The 24,736-nt window shown below is 53.0% G+C and overlaps 1 protein-coding gene across 1 annotated transcript in view; it reads right to left on the bottom strand.

Annotated features, from left to right (window-relative positions):
• CACNA1B (calcium voltage-gated channel subunit alpha1 B) overlaps window positions 1–24,736 on the bottom strand; it is a 216,485-nt gene that overhangs the window by 127,990 nt on the left and 63,759 nt on the right. The window contains exons 7-11 of the mRNA XM_070799820.1: window positions 17,502–17,605; window positions 15,162–15,277; window positions 14,765–14,821; window positions 13,633–13,722; window positions 3,306–3,515 (exon numbers count right to left, since the gene is read on the bottom strand). Coding sequence (XP_070655921.1) covers window positions 3,306–3,515; window positions 13,633–13,722; window positions 14,765–14,821; window positions 15,162–15,277; window positions 17,502–17,605 — 577 coding nt within the window. The remainder of the gene's footprint in view (window positions 1–3,305; window positions 3,516–13,632; window positions 13,723–14,764; window positions 14,822–15,161; window positions 15,278–17,501; window positions 17,606–24,736) is intronic.

The raw sequence follows: 24,736 nt of genomic DNA, 5'->3' as shown, positions 1-24,736 counted from the left end.
GCTTCAGCCCAGGGACCCTGCCACTGGCAGCGCTGACCCTGCTGCAGGACTGAAGCGAGGCCACACTGGACCTGAGGGTCATCCTGGGAATTCAAGGCACAGAGACACTACTCCAACCCAGCCTGAGCAGAAGGCAGGGTCAGAACAGGAAGAACCGTCCAGAAGCTGTACAAGACCGCAGACTGCAGGAGACACAGCCAAGTTTAGCCCCTGACAGGCTGGCCAAACCAGGAATTCCAGGGATCAGAACAAGGTCACTGTTCTTGATCCTCCACCCAAAGCTGGAATCCATGCATCATTTCAGACAGTGAGCCAAAGGCACTGTGGCCTCTGACCCCAGAGCATGGGGCCAGGGAAGCAGTGGAGCGTGAAGGGCAGAGCCCCCACAGGCCAGGGACACAGGGGTCAGGCCACCAGGCAGTCACCCGCGTGGTGGCCCCAGGGCCTCTGCATCCAGACTGGTTGGGAGACTGGCCCTCAAGCAGCTTCTGCTCAAACAGAAGGTGGAAGAGAGGGTCACACACGTCCTGCCCTCCGTGTGCACCCTGAAACTGCTCTCCCCCATGTGCTGCACAGACACACAGGCCTCCCCAGGCAGCTCTGCAGCAGCTGAGACCCCAGACAAGCAAAGACACCACTTCCACTGCCCACTGGGCAGCATGCATCACAGACGTGTGATGGTGCATACGGCCCAAGAAGGTCTCGGGTAGGCGACCCGGGTACATGGACAATCACCACCTGCCTGGCCTCTGAAGCCAGTCCAAATGCCAGCAGGGTACCCAAGCCATGCCCGGGATGAGTAAGGCGATGGAACAGCAGCCCTCCTGGAGAAGCCATGTGAAGGCTGTGCCCTGAGTCCAGCATGGAACATGAGCCCCTCGGCCCCTGCACTCCAGGGCCCCATGAGAGGAGCTCAGGTCTTGGAAGGAGAGACCGCAGAGACAGGGCTCCTAGCTGCCCCACCCAGACCTTGGAGCTGAAGCTACCCAGTGGCCCATCTTGCTCCCAGGAGATCAAAGTGGGAGCCCTTCATTGGAACCAGCCCAGGAAGTGCTGAAAGGGAAGCTTTCCAAGAAAGGGGGCACCTGGAACACAGCCTCCACAACATGCCCACTCCTTTCCTCTCCCAAGGAAGAGACCCTCAACTTCATATGCTCAGCCTCCCGTCAGAGGCCAAGAAAGGGCATCCACATGTTCCTTCCTAAAGTATGCATTCAGCTTGCAGGCCCTTGCGCTGCCCTGAGCTGACCCCAGAGACAGCTGACCCCTCCCTCCAGGAGATCATGGGCTAGGGGAGCAGAGCAACTACATTACACAATGTCTGCGTTATAACAGGAAGACAGCAACTGTGGGGACACAGGGACAGAGGAGAGGGTGGCCAGGTCCATCCTGCCAGGCCCAGGGGTTCACGGCATGACAGCATCCACTCCCAGGCCCCCTTCACCATCTGAGCATCAGTCTCGGGGTCCTTAGTGCCTCGGGGGTGGTGCATTTGACAGGCGGACAGCGAGGTGCATGGCCAGCCTCAGGCCAGGGCCCCGTGGTGAGCTCTGATGGAGCTAGTCCTAATGGGAGCCCCCACTTCTGCCTCTGCCTCCTGCAGGCCTGCCCTCCTGGGCTGGGTCAGCCCGCCTCAGCTTCAGCCCAGCACTGAGCAGATGCCTCCAGACCCAGCAGAGGCCACCCCTCCCTCCAGCCATTTTCCCTGGGGGATGCTGATGAACGCAGGCGTTTCCAGGAAACCACAGAGAAGATGAGGCAGTGAGGGGGCAGATTTGCAGCCAGGGACGCCTGTGGCCCGGTCAGCACATAGGTACTTCCAGCCTCATGCTCCTGCCATCAGACACGCAACCAGGCCGTGCAGGCCCCCTCCAGCCCACTTAGTGGGCAAATCTCCAGGAAACAGGAGCAACCACAAGACAGACCGGATACCGCTGGCTTCTTGCAGGAAGAAAAGGCCTCGCGAGAAGCCCCAGGGAGCAGCCACACTACTGCCCGAGTGAGGAGGAAGCCCTGTCTGCCCAGCCCCTGCCCAGCGCCCAAGGGTGGGTACCACCGCCTGAGGACTCAAGGAGACACTGAATTCAGTCCCAAGCCAGGTCCCACACCAAGTCTTGAGCCCAGGACACATGAATCAGGGGCAGGGCGCCGGGCTCAGTGCACACACTTTGATTCCTTAGCCCGCCCTCCCCACCTGGGAGCCAGCCGGGGCCCCTCCTGCTTCTCCTCTCTCTGCCCTTTCCCATCATGCCAGCAACGGATTGCAATTGAAGTCTGGGAAACAGCCTGGAGCCAGCCCCCAACACAGCCCTCCCCAGCCACATTTTCAAGTGACCCGGGGAGCCATCCATCCAGAGCCCAAAAGAACCCAGCAACAGCAGCCCAGGCTCCTGGTCAGAGCTGCCTAGGCTCCGTGTGGCTGGTCCGCTGGGGGCCAGAACTGGGAGCCAGGAGGGTTCTCTGGAGAAAGGCTTTCTTGGGCATCTAGGTGGCTGCACACACGCAGGGAAAGGGAGATGGAAAGGAAGAGAGGGAGGCAAGTGTGGAAGCTCAGAGCAGGCTGTTTCCAGATGAGGAACTAACACGAGCAGGCTGAAGGCGCTGACCTCGGGGAAGGGGCAGGAGGGGCTCCTGACCGCAGGACAGAAATCATTCATGCAGTGTCTCTGGAGCTCTCGTGAGGCAAAACGAACAAACATGACCTTCTGTTGCACGTGCCCTGCAGGGCCCTTGGGTGTGAAGGAACCTGGTCCCTGGGAAGGGGCCTCAGCTCTTCACCTCCTTGGAGGTGTAACCAGGGCCAGACAGGTCACGACCCAGAGCCCCTGCTATGTCCTCAGGCTCATGGACACGTTTGTAAGTAATCCCTGGTCATGGACACGTCCAGATTCACCCAACCAAGAAGACACAGAAACAACCAGAAGAGCCCTGGGAGACCCCTGGGAGCCAAGACTCTTTCTCCTCAGGAATCCAGGGCGGACGCATCACTCGGTCCCTGGGTCGAAAGCCCTTAGGGCAGGAGACATCATCCCGGTTCCCCAGACCCCTCCCTCGTTTCCCACTACACTGACGGACGGGGTCTAACCAGACCAGCCCAGCCTCCTGGAACCTGGGCCAGGCCTGGGCACAGTCAGGCCTCCAGCAGAGACCCCCGGGGCACTTTGGTCGGCACAGGGGTCCTACCCAGGGCACGCCAACGCCACAGGCTGTGGGCCGGAAGTGGTTCGGAGGAGGCGGGGCCTGGGAGGCGGGGCCCGGGAGGCGGGGCCCGGAGGCGGGGCCCGGAGGCGGGGCCAGCTACGTACACAGCGCCGTGGTGAGCCGCTGGGGCTGCTGGTAGTGCACCATGGCCACGCACAGCGTGTTCAGGGCCACCACACACAGCACCACCCAGTAGAAGCTCTGCGCCTTCACCAGGCGCCGGATGAAGAACCGGAACATCTTCTCCTTCCTGCGGAAGTATGACGAGCTCTCCGTCTTCCCACTCTTGAGGCTGGCTCGGGCGAAGGGGGACCCTGCAGGAACAGGGGGCTCGCTGAGGGTGTGGGTGACCAGCAGGTCCCAGGGCACACTCTCCCTCCGCCAGTGTGAGCCCTGCAGACGCACCCGCAGAGCATGTGTCCCCCATCCCACAAGGACACTTGCCCTGGCCTGGCTCAGGGCGCCTGTTTCCATCCCAGGCGCCACGTGTGTCAGACCCACTACCAACATTGTGCTAAAGGCCCCTGCGCCCCCTGGAGTGGGTCCTGGCCACACCCCTGCTTCCCAAATGAGGGAACCAAGAGCCTGGGTAGTCTCCATACCTGCTGGGCTCTGGCTGGGAGGCCTGCATTGAAACAGGCCTCTGGTCCCCAGCGCCCCAGCCACCTTACAGGAGGGTAGTCCCCGTGCTCCCAGGCCACTCTGATTTCTGGCATCACCTGGGGAGTCCTGTCGTTTCTGGCCTTTCCTCCCTCCGTAGCTCCAGGGCCAAGAGCCACTGACCACCCGCTTTTCTAGGAGTTGTCTTGGAACACAGCCAAGCTCCTTCACTTGTGTCTGGCTTGGCTGCAGACCGTGGCCCACAGAGCCCAGAAAGTCTGCCCAGGAAGCTGCTCCTCTGTCCCCACTCACCCGCCAGACCCAACTGCCCTCGCCCGCTCCTGTGCCCACAGCCCCTGCACTGCCCCCAGGGGAGTGCCTTCTCCCCAGCTCCTTCTCAGCTCCGAGGTCACCCTTCTCTAGGCTCCAGTAACAGGCCTCAGTGCCCCAAAAATCACACCCTGTACCAACTGCACTGCGTAGGCTTACCAGTCTGTTCTTTGCCTGAGCCCCAGATCAGACTGAGCTCTGGGGGGCACGGCTTCCCTCTGCACCCCCAACCCCTTGTGCCATGTGACAATTGCATGAGCGGACTTCATGGGTGCCTGGAGGCTCTGAGTACCCCCGAGTGCTCAAACACAGGTGGCTCTGAACACCTGGCCTAGCCACATCCCTGGGGAAGAAGCATGTGTGCATGTTACACGACGGCAGGCGTGTTTGCACAGGGGTGTGTGCGTGTGCAGACTCAAGAGCGTTTCAGGCTGGCGTCTTCTTGGACTCACTAAATGAAGACGGGCTGAGGCCTCTGGGGCAGCTGCATCACACAGAGACGCTGTGCGCCAGACACACGGCAGGTGAAGAGCACCTGCCAGTCAGCCCTTGTGGGGGTGAGCAGGGCCCTAATGGGGAATTCCCAGCACGCTAGATGCCACACCCACACCCCATCCACACCTGCGGAAGACACTGTTCCATCGCAGCCTCTGGCTGAGCCAGGACACAGCTCCCAGTCCATGACCTGACACCAGCCAATGCCAAGTCCTCGTGACTGGCTCATTCAACAAAATCTCTTGCCCATGGTGCACTGGGATGCCCCAGAGGGATGGTATGGGGAGGGAGGTGGGAGGGGGGTTCAGGATGGGGAGCATGTGTACACCCGTGGCGGATTCATGTTGATGTATGGCAAAACCAATACAATATTGTAAAGTAATTAGCCTCCAATTAAAATAAATAAATTTAAATTAAAAAAAAAAAATCTCTTGGCCAATCTTGCCAAGGGTTGCAAAATGCCAAGGCCACAGCCAGACACACCCACTCCCTCCTCCAAGACAGCCATGGGGCAAAGAGGGAAGACAGGGACCCAATACAGACAAGGAGAGGCCTGCACACAGGCAGAGCCCACACAGAGCCACTGGGGAACCCACACACTCAAAATCCCCAGACACTGCCATTTACAAACAGAGTCACACACACGTGCTGCACAGCACACCCCAATGCTGACCACACCCCCAAAGACACACTCAGATTCACACAGGCGCACACCTGCGATCACACACAGGCCCACTCTGGGAAGGCAGGTCAAGAGAACATGTGACTCAAGAAAGGCGCTTTGTGCGTGCACGTGGCCAGTAGGACAAGCAACACGCTCCCCAGGAGACTCCCTGCTGGACGAGCCCCGTGAGGCCAGCTGGCCCCACCCAAAGAGGGCATCAGGGCTGCTGTCCTCTCACACCCCCGGGACCATGGGGCCTCAGGGTGTCCCGGGCTGGGTCCCCGAGGACAGGCGGCATTTCCCACGAACAGCGCCTGTATGCTCACAGCAGCTCTTTGGTGAAAGGAAGGGTCTGCAGTAGAAGTGAAAATGTGTCACAGTCAGAATCCCTGCTTTGGGTGGAAGCGTGCAACGCCGGGACTTCTAGGCTTTGTCGTTTTCCAGGTCCCACTTAATCAGCACATATTCTTCATGATAAAAAAGGCTTATTTCACAAAAAATACACATTTTCAAGCTAGGGGGCAGTTGAGACTGAATGAACTATGGATGACGGCAGAATTAAGCCCAGCTGGAATGACATGGGTGCCTGGGCACACGTGGGGTCTTGGCACTGTGCCCAGGCAGGGTCTCATCAGCCAACATAATGTCTGCATCAGCCCCACTTAGCACCATCCCTTCGATGACTGCCCTGAGTGGGGCAGAGAACACAGGACAACCATGACCTGCCCCTGCCCCCACCATCCCACCAGGGCACAGGCCACAGATCACAGGTGACAGGCAGGCAGTACAGGACGCGCCTGCTCAGCGGCTGCATTCCCTGGTATGGCAGGCAGAGTGATGTGGACTGGACACCAGGCGTGTGGACGTGAACCCTGTCCACCCAATAGGCACGTGCCTGGTACATCCTCGCAGCTGAAGAGTCCTCACTGGAAACAGATATGGGGTCTCATGGGGTTCTGGGGGTTAAGGAAAGCCATGCAGGCTGACCCATCAGGCCTCAACCAGCAGCCAGCATGGAGCTGGGGGGAACCCAGGAGGTGCCAGGCCCTATATCCAGACCCGAGGGAAGCAGACCACCTGTAGAGCCTGAGGCCCCGAGTGCAAGGAGACCCTTGGGCTCTGCTGGGGACTTGGAGCAAAGTCTACAGGGTCCCAGATATGGCACAGAGCTAAAATAACCAAAATAAAACAAAGAGAGAAAATAAAACTCCTCCCAAATCATTCAGCAGATGAGAGGAAAGAAGTTCACTCTTAAAAACCCAAACTAGGAGCCTGAAGATGCAGCAACGCAATGTCTTAGATAAACATATACAGGAAATATAAGGAGGGAGAAATCAAAGGAAAAGGCTGAGAGACACAAAGGAGCAAAGGAAGAGGTAACACAAAGTAACAGGAATTCCAGGAGCAAAAAGAAAAAGGAAAGGAGGTTAAATAACTGGACAAATGGAAAAAAAATTCCTCGAGTAGGAAGACCTGAGCTGCAGGCTGAGAGGCCCCCTGGGCTTCAGACCCCAGGCAGAGGGCATTCCAGGCGGGGCCATATCTGCAACCAGGACACTAGGAACAGGACAGTGATCCCCACAGAACAAGAGAGAACAACCACAGCAGCAAAAGCTCTCTTGTCCTGAGAACAACAGAGGACGCCTGAGCGTGTGCAGAAGCCAGTCACTCACCCACACGCCGCCCAGCGGAGCACTGAGAGACAGCAGAGCCCAGACGGAGCGAAACCCCGTGGGACACAGAGACTGCAGAGGAGACAGCACCCGCGCGGCCGCGCAGTGCAAAGGCCAGGCAGGCCTATGCCTGCCCGGGGTGACCACAGGGCCTGCAGACACAGGAAGTAAGTCCCCAAGACATCTCCCACCAGGAGTGGGGAACAAGGAGGGAAATGCTGCAAATACTTACTGGGCTGAGGGTGGGGCAGAGGCATGAGAAATCCAGCAACTCAGTTATGGAAACACCACACCCTGGTGGTAAGAGGGTAGAAAAGCATGAAAATAGGAAAGCAAATGTTTCTAATTCTGGGAGCAGGGATGGAACGTCATCATTTGTGGAACATAAGCAGGAAGAATCGGAAATTAGCAGAGGGGAGATCATGATGAACAGCAGCCTGGTCAAAGAGCAAAGCAGGAAAGAGAGAGACCACAGTATCACACATCGACACCAAATATCAAAGGAGGAGGAGGAGGAGGAAGTCACGGACACCAACCCTTACACTAACCAGGCTGGACTCCCCCATTGGGAACAGAGACCATAAGACTGGGTTAAAAAAAGCAAAACCCAGCTAAATGTTGTTTGTAAGAAGAACATTTAAAATACTTAATGTCATAAAGAGTTGAAAATGAAAGGAAAAGCAAAGATACCAAGCAATGCGAACTAAAACCCAAAAATAATGGTAGTAATGAAAAGTAAGACATTTGCTGGCAGACAAGGAATTGTCCAGTGGAGGAGGTAAATGGATAAAGAAGGTATTGTGTGATGATCAAACACATGCTCACAAAGAAGATGTAACAGCCATAAAAATATATAGCAGCCAAATATGTAAACAAAAGCCATGAGACATACACAAGAAAGCATCAGGAAAATGCCAGTCGAAACCACAAGACTTAGCACCTCACACTTGTCAGGATGGCTGCTTCCAAACAGACAAAAGACAGTGTTGCTGAGAACACGGAAAAATTAGACCTTTGTGCTCTGTTGATGGGAACGTGAATGGAGAACAGCACTGTGGCTCCTCAGAAGTGAAAACTAAAACCACCTGATGACCCAGCAAGCCGGCTGCGGGGAGACTAGCTCTAGCTCTGGCTCTCTATCTTGGGCTTCCCAGGTGGCAGTAGTGGTAAAGAATCCACCTGCCGACGCAGGGGACGTAAGAGATGCAGATCCAATCCCTAGGTTGGGAAGATCCCCTGGAGGAGGGCAGACAACCCACTCCAGTGTTCTTGCCTGGAAAATCCCACAGACAGAGGAGCCTTGCGGGCTACAGCCCACAGGGTCACAAAGAGTCAGACACGACTGAGTGAGCACAGCATGTATTTGCATCTATAGAAAGAAAGGTCTCCAAAATAACTGAAATCAGGATCTTGAAGAGATCCGAGCTCTCCCATGTAAACTGCAGCACAATTCACAGCAGATAAGACATGGAAACAACCTAACTGCCCGCCGACAGCTGAGTGGACAGAGAAAATGTGATCTATACATACCACAGAATACTCTTCAGCCCTAATAAGGAAGGAAATCTGGCAATATGTGCCCACATGGATGGGCCTTGAGGATGTCATGCCAAGTGAAATGAGCTACATTCAGAAAGACAAATACTTCATGAATGACTGCACGCAGATGAGGGATCTGAAATAGTGAAATCCATTAATCCAGAGACGGGACAGTGGTGACCAGGGGCTGCCGAGTGGGACTGGGGAGTTGTGAACAGGAACAGAGTTCCAGTGAAGTGGGATGGACAAGCTCTGCAGACCTGCTGCCCAGCGCAGCACCTGCGGTCAACAGTAATCCACCGCACACTTTAAATGTAGGAGGACGGATCTCATGATGTGTTCCGATCATACACACACACACACACACACACACACACACAATTTTAAGAAAAAAATACAAAAGAAACTTATTAATAAAAAATGAAGTGAGAATGTTCCAAACACCTCTTTCAGAACTGAACAGATCTACTAGATAAAACATAAAGACCTAAAGAACTGGAAAACACAATCAACAAACTTGACTTTGAGACACACATATAACCTGATAAGTCACAAAAGCAGAGCATACACAGAGCATGCTTCTGTCAATGAAACTTTCTAAAGTCAGTCATGAAGGTTGGAATTTGAAAACTTCTAAATATAGAGATTTACTGGCCACATTTCCCAATCATTATCTGATAAAATTAGACATAATAAAAAGATGGTCAAAATATTGCTGCTTATAACTCAGAAGCACGTTCCCAGATAACCTTTGCCTCAAGAGGAGTAAAAAAATTGTTATCTGGAAACCAGTACAGAGGGGACATCATAACAAAGCTCTGTGCAGAGGGAAACATGCAGCCTTAACTGCTTTCACTGTTAAAGAAGAAAGAAAAAAGAACAAGTTATACATTTTAAGAAGTTAGAAAAATAATAATAAAATAAATCAAAATAAAGTAGAAAGATAAACCTAATAATGACTAAAAATAACAATAATAAAAATGAAAACAAAAAATATAAGGAAATCTACAATCTGTTTATTTTAAACCATCATTAATACATACTAAGCTTACATGATCCTAATTAAGAAATTAGAAATCAAAGATAAATATACTGACAACCAGAAAAAAGCAAAACCAAACTCGACACAATCTAGTCGGTCTCAGAGCTTTAAATGCCTTCTGCAGCCTGAATGCCAGCCCCTGACACATAGAGTGCCCAGCTGACACCCCACTACATCTCCAACGTGCATCTCAAACTCAGCACAAACTCAGAACCAAATTCTAGTCATTGTCCCCCAAAATGCATGGGTTTCCAGTCCCATCCTCTTGGGCAGGGCTCCTCTGTGGACACTCCCTGCAGAGCTGTCCTTGATGTCTCTCTCTGTCTCATCTCCACATCCGACTCATCAGAAATCCTATGGGCTTGTCCTCAAAATAGATCTAGAATCCAACTGCTTAGTACCCCCGCCCCCAGCACTGGGGTCCTCACAGCAGCCCTGGGCCTGGTCCTGCCCTGCCCTCTCTGCATGGCGGGCAGTCTTCAGCGCCCTCCTGAAGCCAGATGCCACCCTCCTCTGCAAACCGCCATGGCTGGCAGAGTCCACGCTGGGCTCCAGCCCCCCTGGCATTCTTGTTTCCTCTCCTGCTGCCCCAGCCCTCCACTCTGCTCCAGCCACACAGGCCGCCTGGACTTTGCTGCCTCAGGGTCCTCTCACCTGTCTCGGGGATGCTCTGTGCCCTGGTAAGTTCACCTGCTCATTTCTTCAGCTTTTTACTCAAAGGTGACCTTTTCAGGGCCTGTTGTAGCCACTCTATTTAAAACCCCTACACCCTCAGACCCTTTGAACCCCCTCTTTCTCTACTTTTTTCCTTTTCACACCTAGCACTGGAATGGAAACTCCAAAGATGAAGGCTTCTGCATCTTGCTCAATGCCTCGGGCACTTCCCAACACATCTGGGCACTTAGTATCTGTTAAGTGAATGGACCAGCAGAGAACTGAATGTAGGAGAGAGGAGAAGAATACAAGAGAGCTCTACATGCAGTTCTATAGAAACAAGCTTGAAAGGCAACAAAATGGAGTATTTCCTCAAAATATAACACCGGTCCATACTATTTTCCCTGGTGGCTCAGACGGTAAAGAATCTGCCTGCAATGTGGAAGACCGAGGTTCAGTCCCTGGGTTGGGAAGATCCCCTTGAAAAGGGAATGGTTACCCACTCTAGTATTCTTGCCTGGAGAATTCCATGGACAGAGGAACCTGGCGGGCTACAGTCCATGGGGTCACAAAGAGTCAGACACGACTGACTAACACATTCTTTTCATTTCTTAGCTAGATGGGTTCACATTTTTATTTTACCTTTAAAGAACAGATAATTTAGGTGTTATTTAAACTATTCCAAGCTACAGGAAAAGATTTTTTTACCTCCCTAATTCGTTTTACAAAATCACAATAAAAACTTTTTTTAAAAAAAACTTTAGGTAAAATAAGAATAGAGGGACCATTTAAATATTAACACTCATGATAAATTTGAAAAAAATTAAAATTCAAATCCACCATATATATTGGTCTCCTATTAACAAACACAAACAACCCAACAGAAAAGCGTACAGAGTACATGAAAAGTCACCAACACCCAAATTGAAATGGGAAACAAACACTTAAAAAGAAGTTCAAAATCACTAGTAGTGAGTGAAATGAGAACTACAATTGCCACAAAATACCACCTTATAATCATCAAATTCCCCTCAAACTGGGAAAAGTCGAGAGTAGCTGCAACCTCCAGGCAGGACAAGAACATAGGTGCTTCTGCACCAGGGTGAACGTGTGGTCACAGACCCTCTGGACAGCAGCCGCCCTGGAAGGTGCCAGCGCACCCTCCCTGCAGCAGCCTGCTCCTGGGACCCAGCCCACGGGGGCAAAAGCTCTGCCGAGCAAAGACAGATGTTTAAGCAGCTGATTACAGGGTAGTGGACACCACACCATGGACACTATGAACCCCACACAGAAGCAAATTCTAATTAGACCAGCTGATCAGGGTTGGGGGGGTGTTCCAAGAGGCACTGATGAGAAAATTTTGTATGAAACTATACAGCCAACGAAGGTCCGTCTAGTCACGGCTATGGTTTTTCCAGTGGTCATGTATGGATGTGAGAGCTGGACTGTGAAGAAGGCTGAGCACCGAAGAATTGATGCTTTTGAACTGTGGTGTTGGAGAAGACTCTTGAGAGTCCCTTGGACTGCAAGGAGATCCAACCAGTCCATTCTGAAGGAGATCAGCCCTGGGTGTTCATTGGAAGGACTGATGCTGAAGCTGAAATTCCAATACTTTGGCCACCTCATGGGAAGAGTTGACTCATTGGAAAAGACCCTGATGCTGGGAGGGATTAGGGGCGGGAGGAGAAGGGGATGACAGAGGATGAGATGGCTGGCATCACTGACTCATGGATGTGAGTCTGAGTGAACTCCGGGACTTGGTGATAGACAGGGAGGCCTGGCGAGCTGCGATTCATGGGGTCACAAAGAGTCGGACACGACTGAGCGACTGAACTGGAACTGGATATCTGTAATATGAAAAGACCCCAAAAGTCTACAGCATGTATGTGTCCATGTGTGTATGTGTATGTGTGGGGCGGGGCGGGGGGTGGTTTCAGTTCAGTTCAGTCGCTCAGTCGTGTCCGACTCTTTGTGACCCCATGAACCGCAGTACGCCAGGCCTCCCTGTCCATCACCAACTCCCAGAGTCCACCCAAATCCATGTCCATTGAGTCAGTGATGCCATCCAACCATCTCATCCTGTCGTCCCCTTCTCCTCCCACCTTCAGTCTTTCCCAGCATCAGGCTCTTTTCCAATGAGTCGGTTCTTCGCATCGGGTGGCCAAACTATTGGAGCTTCAGCTTCAGCATCAGTCCTTCCAATGAGTATTCAGTATTGATTTCCTTTAGGATGGACTGGTTGGATCTCCTTGCAATCCAAGGGACTCTCAAGAGTCTTCTCCAACACCACAGTTCAAAAGAATCAATTCCTCGGCACTCAGCTTTCTTTATAGTCCAACTCTCACATCCATACATGACCACTGGAAAAACCAAAGCCTTGACTAGACGGACCTTTGTTGGCAAAGTAATGTCTCTGCTTTTGAATATGCTGTCTAGGTTGGTCATAACTTTCCTTCCAAGGAGTAAGCGTCTTTTAATTTCATGGCTGCAGTCACCATCTGCAGTGATTTTGGTTGGGGGGGGGGGGGCGGTGGCGGGAGGGTGGTATGAGTGTTATCTGAGATGAGCATCTAAAAATGGGAAGGATAAACCCCAAACTATTGACATGGACTTACTGAGGACAGAGAATGGGAAGTATAAATAGATAAACAAATACACAAATGACTTAGATTTCAGTCTTCCAAATGTCACAATGTAACGGGAAGCAGGTCCTTCAACTCAAGTCCACCTGCGACAGCTGGAGAGCAAGGAGGTGCAGCCTGGACCTGACTTGGTGCCCGTAATGCAAAGCGGTCATTGCCAAGTACACCCCCTCCCCATGCTGCCGAAGGTGGAGGCCCAGGGCCGAGACTTCCTTTGCCACAGAGTGCACAACCTCAGGGCATTCAGGGGAAAGGCCCAGGCACTTCAGGTGCCAGGATTCTGGTACCAGGCTAAGAGGACAGGAACTAAAGAGATGAAAGAACCAGGTTTCCCTTTCACTCTTTGAGAAGCAGGAGATGAAGCCAAGGCCTCAGAGGCAGCAGACCCAAGGAATATGGAAGATACACAGAGCTTGCAAGAGAGATAAAAGAAACTTTCGGTCCCTAGAGCAGTGACACACGCAGTCCGCAGCCTCGGGATGTGCCAGAGGTCTCCAGTCCACACAGGACAGCAGAGCCAAGAATAGCCGCAAGCCAGCAGTGTGCTGAACCGAAGGAGCAAGAGGCCAAGAAGAACTCCAGGAGCCGTGCGCGCAGCCCACCTCAGGGCCTGGCCCCAGGAAGACATCTCTGCCCCGGGCGCTGTCCCTCCTGCTGTCTGGCAGACACACGGACCTGGGGCTGGCTGGCTGACGCGGGGGTGGGGGACGTGGGGGAGGAAGGGAAGGAGGAGAGCCAGCGTGGCAAGGAGGGAGTGGGTGCGCTCCACACAGCACACTCCCACAGACTCACCCACAGCACAGAGGTCTGCAAAGCGGTCCTCTCCCTCCTCCGCGTGGATCAGGTCGTTTCGGCTCTTCTTGGTGGCTGCTCTCTTCAACACTGCTTTAAACAAAGGGTGGGCAGACGGCATGAGTGCAGCCCGGCTGCCGATCTGCCGCAGGGCTGGGCTGTCTCTCAGTTGCCCACTCCCTAATCTCCAGGAACCAGCAGCCTCTCCAGGTCCCCTGTCCTGAAGACAAGGCTGGCGGCAGGAAGGACGATGCCTGGCCCCCATGGCCCCTCTCGGTCCTCAGAGCAAAAGGGACAAGGGATTTTGAGGTCCTGCTTGTCCTTTTCTCCATGATGATGTCCGTAGGGAAGGCCTGGCTACCATGGAGACCAGGAAACTTCCAAGTAGGGAAAGGCCAGGGCTGTAGCCGGCTGCCCCAGCAGCCCGCACTCCAAGGCCAGGTGAGATAAGAGAGATGAGCTCAAGGCTGCGGAGGAACCAGTGAGACCTGCTCAGGCCCCAGATGTGGGCCCCGCGAGACCATGGCAGGCATGGCACCCTGTCTGGTCCTGTCCTGAGCAGCGGGCATGAAGATGGCAGCCTTCCTTCCTGCCACTGGGGCTGTGCTCGGCCCTGTCCCTGCTCTGGGGCCCCACGTTACACTAGGGGTCTTCCAGGGCAAGCTGGGGTCAGCACCATCCTGAGCCCTGGGGTCAGACACAGCTTGGTTTAAAACCGCAGCCTTCTAGAAGCAGTGCGGTCCCACAGAACTTTCTAGGATGATTTGAAACGAGCTGAGGAAGATTGAAGGACTGGATTTTCACTTCTGTTTCACTGTAACAGGGGCACCTGCGAGCTCACCCAGTCACAAGTCTGCCACCATGCTGGACAACATGGCTCTCAGGCTGTGCTGTGAGCACAGGCTCCTGAGACCCCGGGCTGAGCCCACCGCAGGCTCCACCCCCTCTGGTCAAGCCCCTCAGGAGCATCCAGCTGACCGCACGTGCTGCTGACCCACCAGAGCCCGCCTCCGACACGCAGGCACCCGGCAGAGCAGAGGCATCATGCAGCACATGCAGGCGCACACGCGTGCCGCGGCCCCGCGGCCCCAAAGCCGAGGCCGGGCAAGGAGCGCCGGCAGCAGCCACCTACCATCCAGAGGGGACTTCTCCTCTGCGTTCTTGTCCTCCTCGGCCAGCATGACCTCCTCTGCGAGCAAGACACAGCCTCAGGCCAGAGCCCTTCCGTGCCCACCCCAGCTAGGGCTCATCCCCCAGAAACACAGCAGAATGGAGGCGAGGCCCTGCCTGCTTGGCCTTCCCACTTTCAGAAGCCACTGTGGCCACGGCTGAGCTCATTCCACTTAGTCAGAGCCCTTGGTGTGTCCCACAGACAGAGTGCCGTGAAGAGGGCCTGGCTTGCTCCCCCCTCACGTGGCCCTCCTGCAAGCAGCCCCCACCCCAGCAGAGCTCGCTCCTGCAGGGCCCTGGAGTGGGGGCAGGGAACCAACAGAGCCCAGGCCAGGAGCGCCACACAGCCCTGTCCTCACCGGCCTTGAAGATCCACTCCAGGTACCCATTGAGCTCCCGCTCGATCTGCTGCTGCCGGCGGAGCTTCAGAAAGGCCCGGCGGTTCTCCACCCGCTCACGCTCCTTGGCAAACTCTCTGTGATGGGCAAAGCCAGGGCAGGAGGCAGATCAGGTGGGTATAATCTCACCTACAGGCCCCACCTGTATAGCCAGAGGCACCAGGAACCAGGAAGAGGCCGGGACAGGGGCAGCGGGCCACAGGCCACCCCTCCCGGCGGCTCCCACCACCCTGGCCTCTGCCCACCTGAGCACTTACAAGGCCCAGGCAAACACTTCCCGCCCAGGCCCCTGCAGTACATAGGAACAGCTCCCCAGTGCCCCGAGAGAGGCTCCGCCACCCCCGGCCTAGAGCAGGTTTGGGCGCACACCCTCTGAGTGCGGGGCCCTGTCCTCTGGACAGAGATGTGCAGGGAGCTCATGGACAAGAACCCTCGAGAGGACTGTCACCTTTCTTTTTCGGCTGGTTCAGACCCTCAGCCGTGCTAGAAGGAGGGGCAGGGAGGAACCAGATCAGCTCAGGGCAGCCAGAGACAGGGAGACCGTCTAGCGTCATGAGGTCCCTCTGCCGCCCGGAGCCCTCAGCACCTGCCCCACCTCAGCTGAGCTTCTAGGCTCAAAGGGCCAGAAGGAAGCCCTGCACACACACACCACACACACCACACGCGCACACACCTTAGCTCAGGCGCCCAAAGTGCAGGCAGGCGTGCTCCCGGGGCAAAAGAGCATACCTGTTCTCCCTCAGGAGCAGTAGCTTCTGGGCTCGACAGAGGGGCAGGCCCAGCAGGCTGGACTCCTCTCACAGCCCTGGCAATGGAGAGAGCTCGGCTCCGACCAGGATGGACCCCGAGCCTGAGACCACCGTCTATCAGGGTCTGAGCCACCTCAGCCCTGGCCATGAGAGGGGATGGCTCCTTCCTGGACCTCTCACCCCGCCCAAATCCAGACTAAAGAGATGCAGGGCCCCTCACAGTCTCCCCACTGGGCCAGCCCCCTTGGCCACACCTGAGTGCAGAGGCCTGAGGGCAGGACGGGGCGAGACCACACTGCCCGGCTGGCCTGAGAGTCATCAGCAGTGGCTGACCCAGCCGCCAGGCACCCACTGCTTGGGGGCGGCTGTGAGCCTCCCCTCCACAGGCTTCTGCCCCTCTGGGAGGAAGGGCTGTGAGTGGAGTGGCTGGCTCACAGTGGCTCCAGCCCTGAGCTCCCTGCATCGCAGGCCTCACACTCTCTGCTCCTCCACTCCAGTAGTTCTCTGCCTGCAGGACCCTCCTTGCCAAGCTGGTCCCCCTGCATCTCAATGGAGCTGCCCCTTCCCCAGATCCTCCTCTGAGCCCAGGCCTCCCATGGCTTCCCCATTGCAGCTTAGACTGCAGCCTCCACCTGACAGGGAGCTCCCACCATCCCCGGTGCTGCTCCAGGCGGAGAGGCTCAGAAAGGCATGCTAGTGACAATCAGACCCTCACAGGAGGGAGCGAAGTGGGAGCACACATCAGAGCCGAGCAGAGCGCCAGCCCAGACGCTGCCCTCTCGGTGGCGGCACCTTCTCAGACAAGAGGACAGCTGCCCGCTGGGTCCCCCTGGCTCTCCCCAGCCTACCTCAGGACAGGGCAATGGCAACATTCCCCCCCAGCTTTACAGGGATCTATGCCCAGGTGGGGCAGGGTGGCAGGCCAAGCCAGACGCCCTCTAACTCTGTCCACACAGCCTCCTCGGCTCCGGAAAAGGATGGAAGCCCCAGACACCAGCCCTGGTGGTTTCCTGAAGCCAACGGCACTGCTCTGGCCTCAGGCCAGGAGGGCGTGGTGGGCCACAGGTTGCTGTACCTCTCTCCCCAGGAGGGTCAGAGCCCCTTTCTCCAGGAGGGACCCTTGCCCTGAGCCCTCGCTCGTCCTCTCCTTGAGGTCAGCAGGGACAGGTGCCCAGAGAAGAGGGTAAGCCAGGGGTCGGGGCTGGGGCACAGACCCAGGGCTGCTCCATTCCTTCTCCAGTGGCGCAGCCGAGGGCTCTCTGACACCCGGGGCTGCTCCTGCAGAAACCCCACCAGGAATCCAGGTGAGAGGCAGCAGCAGCCCCTCCCAACTCAGAGGCCGGGGTGAAGGCCAAGAGCTAGAGGCAAGGAGGCCAGGGGAGAGGTCAAATGGCAGCCCCAGGGCGGGCTGGCTAGAGCTCAGGGCTCTAGAACAGCCAACCCAGGGCCAGGCCGGGCCCCACCTCCCCCATACCACACAGGCCGCGTCTAGGCCCATCACCCGGCCCTGGCCTGCAAACACAGAGGCGCGCGCAGCAGCAAGGCCCCTTACCCTGAGAGCACGCCCAGCACCAGGTTGAGCATGAAGAACGAGCCGATGATAATCAGGGGCAGGAAGTAGAGCCAGTTCCAGGTGTTGCCAGCCGCGTCGTTGGTCTGGAAGCAAGAGCAGACGAGCAGGATGGTGGGCAGGACAGCACCCCGGCTTCTCACACACCAGCAGAGTCAGGCACGGGTGGGGCCAGACAGGAAATCCAGACTACACCTGCCTGCCCTTGCCCCCTCTAGGACTGGGGCCCCCAAAGGACCAAAGAGCTTCGCACTCCTGACCTTCCCAGCAGCACCGAGAAGCCAAGGGCTTCACCCACGGGGTGCCCCACCTGGACACCTCCCCTCCGCTTCCCAGGCTGCTGGACACACCAGGCAGCTTTAGAGACAATCCTCCTTTGTGAAGCCCAGGGTCGCCAAGGTCCAGGTCCAGTCTGTCTCCTGCCACTCCCACAGCACAGTGCACGCAGCCACACCCCATCAACAAGCCCGCAACTCGCTGCTGTTGCCCCCAGGGAGGAGCCGAGCCTGACAGAACCCCGCTCTCAGGCCGGGTCTAAATAACCTGATGCAGAGGGGCTCCCCCCAAGCCTTCTGGCTTTTAGAGCACAGCCCACCAAGGGATAAGGCCCTGTCCATCCAATTCTTTTCCACTGTTGTTGTTTTCAGGGGCCCCTGTAGGCCCCTGACTGGGGAAGACCTCTTTCTCCACACGAATCTGCTGCTGGAAGTGAACCAAGAAGGGTGGGCATTGTGGGCAGGCAAGCACCAGGCCCCTCTGCTCCTCCGCTCAGAGGCAGCTCACGAGCCAAGGGCCAGGCCTGAGCAGCACAGAGGCAGTGGACATGCTGGCCCTGCTCCGAGGCCGGGCTGACGCCCCGTGCTGCTGCTGAGACTGCTGTCCTCCAGTGTCCGCCAGCCCGGACGGAACTGCAGGCTCTGCCCCTGCAAGTCCTGAGCCCTCCTGCCTGCCTGCCGCCTGTGGCTTCTGACTCCAGGCTGGCCGCCGAGAACCCCGGGCCTTGACCAGAGGAGACACTCAGACATCTGACTTAGCTTGCTGCCCCTATTCGCTGACCAACCTCTGCCAGCTCCAAACAGAACTCCAATCTACGGGCTACAGTGACCGCCAAAGCCGCCAGCTTCCCCGAAGGGCACCCTCAGAGCCAGCTTCCATCTGGGAAAAGGAGATGTGTGCTGCCGCCTCGGCTCCTCCCACCCACTCGGTCAGGGGTTTGGCTCCACGATGTCCCTCTAATGCACCATTTCCGCCGGTAGCCAAAGTACCCTATTCTCATCTCAAGAAGCAAACAAGGACTTGCACTTCTGGGAAGATGAAGCAGACATTCTCTTCCCTGTTTCTCCCACTGAGTACAGTTAATAACCTGAACATTATATCTAGAGCAAATATACATTTCACAGAAGACTCTAAAAAGTGGAGAAAAGAAAGCAGATCAGCTGGGACCTCTGGACACACGATGAGTTCCCAGTGTTTCTGTTTTTTTTCCCCTCGTATATCCCAGACCCTACAAGCTGGAAATGCCAAGAGACACAGACAAAAAATACAGCAACAAAAGCCAGTGTGTGCTCGCTCGCTCGTTCTCTCTCTCTAACCAAAGGGCCAGGGCGGGGGCCACCTAGTAAGACAGACAATGACTGCACTATTCCAGCCAAACAGGGCAGAAAAAACATGATGGCACCTCCACCCCGGTCAGCAAAGACCAAGGAGGAGCTAGACAACACCCTCCCCAGACTGCAACGCAGTAACCAACCTCCCAACACCCTCAAACCACGGACATGTCAGAGAAAGACAAGCAGGGAGGTGGGCATCCCTCCCACGGCCCCCACCCCACCCTACCTCTGTGGTATCAGTGGGGGGCCACACAAAGAGCCTGGACTTCCACCCCCAGGCGGCAGTAATGAGACATATTACCTGCTCCCTACTGAGGTGCTGCTGCCAGAGGGGCCCTAGGGGAAAGTCAGACTTTCACCATCACCCAGGAATGAGGCCACACATGCCCCACCCCCGTAATGTGCACGGACCATGTGGAGAGCAGAAACGAGGCACACCTAACCCTCCCCACCAGGGAAGCACCTAGAGGCACAGTGGGAGGCAGAAGTACCACTCCACCGGCAGAGTGAAAAACACCCCAGAGCGTGCCAGTGGAGGCCATCTGGGGAAACCAGCCTTCTACGCCCACCTTGCAGTAGCAAGGCAGCAACCCCGCTTCTCTTGGCAGAAGTCAGAGGAAGCCAGATAAAACAGAGCATTTAAATAAGATCCAGGGTCTTAGAATATAATGCCGAAAATGTTGAGGTTTCAACTGACACTCATTTGCCAAAACAAGAACCCGGAAGATAACAAATTGAATTTAAAAAAAAAAAAGAATAGATGGTGTGAAATAAATAAAGAATAAAAAGCAAACAAAAGAATTAGATGCTGTGATGGTTAATTTTATGTGTCAACTTGACTGGGCCATGGGGTGCCCAGATGTCTAGCCAAACATTCTGGATGGTTCTCCAAGTGTGTTTCTGGATGAAATTAACATTTTAATTAATAAAGCAGATAGTTCTCCATAATGTGGTGGGCCTCATCCAATCAATTCAAGGACATAATAGAACAAAAAACTGACCCTCTCTGAAGTAAGAGAAGATTCTCCAGAAGAGAACGCAGACTTTATCTGCACCATCGGCCCTGCTGGCCTCTACTGCTTTCAGAGTGGACTTGCAGCACAGGCTCCCCTGGGTGGCGAGCCTGCCAAGCTACACTTACTGCACATTTGGACCTGAGAGCCTTCATAATCACACAGGCCAGTCCCTAACAGTAGCGATCTTTCTTTCTCTCTGTCTCACACACACACACACACACACACACACACACACACACACACACGTCTAGTTTGCTGTATCTCTCTGGAGAACCCCCAGAGATCACCAACACTAAGATGACAGATGTATCTGACAAAGGTTTTAAAGCAGCCATTGTAAAAATATGTCAAAGGGTAATTGTATACACATTTGAAACACATGAAAAAAAGAGAAAGTCTCAACAAAGAAATAGTACCATCAAATAAATAAAAGATACAATGAAGAATCAAATGGAAAATTTAGAACTGAAAAATACAATAATCAAAATGAAAATCTCAATGGAAAGGCACCATAAAGACAACAAAGGAAAGAACCAATAGATGGTAAAAGAGAAGAAGAGAAATTACTCGATATAAAAAGAGAAATAGACTGAAAAATCAAACAAGAGATCAGAGCAGAGCCTCAGGAACCTGTGTGACAATGGCAAAACATGTGACATTCACACATCACAGTAGCAGAGCACAGGAGAAAGAAGAGAAAGCTGAACAGTACTCAAAGAAATAATGTTTGAAAAATCCCCACGTTTGGCAAGAGACATAAACCTATAGATTCAAGAAGCTGAGTGAATACCAAACAGAATAAACCCAAAGAAATCCACAAGATATTTCATTGTCAAACCAAGAAAAACTAAGCATGGATTTAAAATCTTCAAAGTGGCAAGAGAAAACTGGCACCTTACTTACGGAGTGAAACAGATTTCTCATCATTAACTATTGAGGCCAGAATGAAGTGCACACTCCTTTCCAGGTGCTCAGAGAAAGAAACCGTCAACAAACACCTACACCCATGAGATATATCCTTCAGGAATGAAGGGAACATCAAGACATTCTCTTAGTAACTGGGAGAATTTTACCCCAGCCTATCTACCCTAAGAGAATGACTAATGAAAATCTCTAAGCAGAAAGGAATGATTTGAAAAGGAATTCTTGACCATTAAGAAGGAAGAAAAAACAATGAAAAGAGTAAAAATAAGGGTGGTGGTGGTGGTGGTTTAGTCACTAAGTCATGTCCAACTCTTGTGATTCCATGGACAAAGGAGCCTGGCAGGCAGGCTACAGTCCATGAGATTCTCCAGGCAAGAATACTGGGATGGATTGCCATTTCCTTCTCCAGGGGATCTTCCCAACCCAGGAATGGAACCTGGGTCTCCTGCACTGTAGGCGGATTCTTTACCAACTGAGCTACAAGGGAAGCCCAAAAATAAGGTTAGGTGGATTTTATTCGTCCTTTTGGGTTTCCTAAATTATGTTTTGACAATGGAAGCAAAAATTGTAACACACTATGATGTGGTTATAAATATATGCAGAGGAAATGTTTGAGATAATTGTATTATAAGTAGGGGAGGATAAAGAAATATAAAGAAGATAAGGGGTATATATGTCACTTGAACTGATACTATTATGACACCAGTAGATTAGAATAAGATATCAGTTCAGTTCAGTTCAGTTCAGTCGCTCATTCGTGTCCGACTCTTTGCAACCCCATGATCTGCAGCACGCCAGGCCTCCCTATCCATCACCAACTCCCAGAGTTCACCCAAACTCATGTCCATCGAGTCGGTGATGCCATCCAGCCATCTCATCCTCTGTCGTCCCCTTCTCCTCCTGCCCCCAATCCCTCCCAGCATCAGAGTCTTTTCCAATGAGTCAACACTTCACATGAGGTAGCCAAAGTACTGGAGTTTCAGCTTTAGCATCAGTCCTTCCAAAGAACACCCAAGACTGATCTCCTTTAGAATGGACTGGTTGGATCTCCTTGCAGTCCAAGGGACTCTCAAGAGTCTTCTCCAACACCACAGTTCAAAAGCATCAATTCTTCGGCACTCAGCTTTCTTCACAGTCCAACTCTCACATCCATACATGACCACTGGAAAAACCATAGCCTTGACTAGATGGACCTTTGTTGGCAAAGCAATGTCTCTGCTTTTGAATATGCTGTCTAGGTTGGTCATAACTTTCCTTCCAAGGAGTAAGTGTCTTTTAATTTCATGGCTGCAGTCACCATCTGCAGTGATTTTGGAGCCCAGAAAATAAAGTCTGACACTGTTTCCACTGTTTCCCCATCTATTTCCCATGAAGTGATGAGACCAGATGCCATGATCTTAGTTTTCTGAATGTTGAGTTTTAAGCCAACTTTTTCACTCTCCACTTTCACTTTCATCAAGAGGCTTTTTAGTTCCTCTTCACTTTCTGCCATAAGGGTAGTGTCATTTGCATATCTGAGGTTATTGATATTTCTCCTGGCAATCCTGATTCCAGCTTGTGCTTCTTCCAGCCCAGCATTTCTCATGATGTACTCTGCATATACGTTTAATAAGCAGGGTGACAATATACAGCCTTGATGTACTCCTTTTCCTATTTGGAACCAGTCTGTTGTTCCATGTCCAGTTCTAATTGTTGCTTCCTGACCTGCATCCAGGTTTCTCAAGAGGCAGGTCAGGTGGTCTGGTATTCCCATTTCTTTCAGAATTTTCCAGTTTATTGTGATCCACACAGTCAAAGGCTTTGGCATAGTCAATAAAGCAGAAATAGATGTTTTTCTGGAACTCTCTTCCTTTTTTCATGATCTAGCGGATGTTGGCAATTTGATCTCTGGTTCCTCTACCTTTTCTAAAACCAGCTTGAACATCAGGAAGTTCACGGTTCACGTATTGCTGAAGCCTGGCTTGGAGAATTTTGAGTATTACTTTACTAGCGTGTGAGATGAGTGCAGTTGTGTGGTAGTTTGAGCATTCTTTGGCATTGCCTTTCTTTGGGATTGGAATGAAAACTGACCTTTTTCAGTCCTGTGGCCACTGCTGAGTTTTCCAAATTTGCTGGCATATTGAGTGCAGCACTTTCACAGCATCATCTTTCAGGATTTGGAATAGCTCAACTGGAATTCCATCACCTCCACTAGCTTTGTCCGTAGCGATGCTTTCTAAGGCTCACTTGACTTCACATTCCAGGATGTCTGGCTCTAGGTGAGTGATCACACCATTGTGATTATCTTGGTCGTCAAGACCTTTTTTGTACAGTTCTTCTGTTTATTCTTGCCGCCTCTTCTTAACATCTTCTGCTTTTGTTAGGTCCATACCATTTCTGTCCTTTATCGAGCCCATCTTTGCATGAAGTGTTCCCTTGGTATCTCTGATTTCCTTGAAGAGATCCCTAGTCTTTCCCATAGTTGCTTTCCTCTATTTCTTTGCATTGATCGCTGAGGAAGGCTTTCTTTTCTCTCCTTGCTATTCTTTGGAACTCTGCATTCAGATGGGTGTATCTTTCCTTTTCTCCTTTGCTTTTCGCTTCTCTTCTTTTCACAGCTATTTGTAAGGCCTCCCCAGACAGCCATTTTGCTTTTTCGCATTTCTTTTCCATGGGGATGGTCTTGCTCCCTGTCTCCTGTACAACGTCGCGAACCTCCGTCCATAGTTCATCAGGCACTCTGTCTATCGTAGAGTAAGATTAGAGCAACTACTAAAGGAGCAGAGATCCACTTAAGAACAGCTAGATAAATGAAAGTGGAATTTCTTTTCCAAGAAGGCAGGAAAAAGAAAACAAACAAAAAGCCAAAACAAACAGCAAACAAAAAATAAATAAATAAAATGGCAGATGTGAGCTTTAACATATCAATAATTACATTATATGTTAATGGTTTGGATATACGAATTAAAAGACAAAGATTAGCCACTGAATTTAAAAACATGACCCAACTATGTTTTGTCTACAAGAAATTCATTTCAAATATAAAATTTAGGCAGGTAGCTCAGCTGGTAAAGAATCCACCTGCAATACAGGAGACCCCGGTTCGATTCCTGGGTCAGGAAGATCCTCTGGAGAAGAGATAGGCTATCCACTCCAGGGTTCTTGGGCTTCCCTGGTGGCTCAGATGGTAAAGAATTCACCTACAATGCAGGAGAGCCAACCTGGGTTCGATCCCTGGGCTGGGAAGATCCCCTGGAGAAGGGAACAGCTACCCACTCCTGGCTTGGAGAATCCCATGGACAGAGGAGCCTGGCAGGCTACAGTCCATGGGGTTGCAGAGTCGGACATGACTGAGCGACTTTCACATGATAGATAGGCAGGTTGAAAGTGAAACATGGAAAAAGAAACATCATATAAACATGTATCAAATGAAACCTGTAGTGGCTATATTAATATTAGATAAAGGAGACATTAGAACAAAAAAATTTCTCCAGAGACACAGGAACATATACAGGTTTCCCTGCAGTCTGAAGGCAGTGCATTCCTATGAAGCTTTCCTAAGCCACAGTAGGGCACAGCGAAGAAACAGTCGACCACCACAGGACACGTGTGCTAACAGACGCAGAGAGTAAACGGAGACAAAGCGCAGATGAAGCTCTCCTAAGCCACAGTGGGGCACAGCGAAGAA

Source organism: Bos indicus, chromosome 11, assembly GCF_029378745.1.
Source record: "Bos indicus isolate NIAB-ARS_2022 breed Sahiwal x Tharparkar chromosome 11, NIAB-ARS_B.indTharparkar_mat_pri_1.0, whole genome shotgun sequence".
NCBI classification, from domain to species: domain Eukaryota; kingdom Metazoa; phylum Chordata; class Mammalia; order Artiodactyla; family Bovidae; genus Bos; species Bos indicus.
The sequence above is the reverse complement of the archived record's forward strand: the minus strand, read 5'-3'. Positions and strand labels throughout refer to the sequence as shown.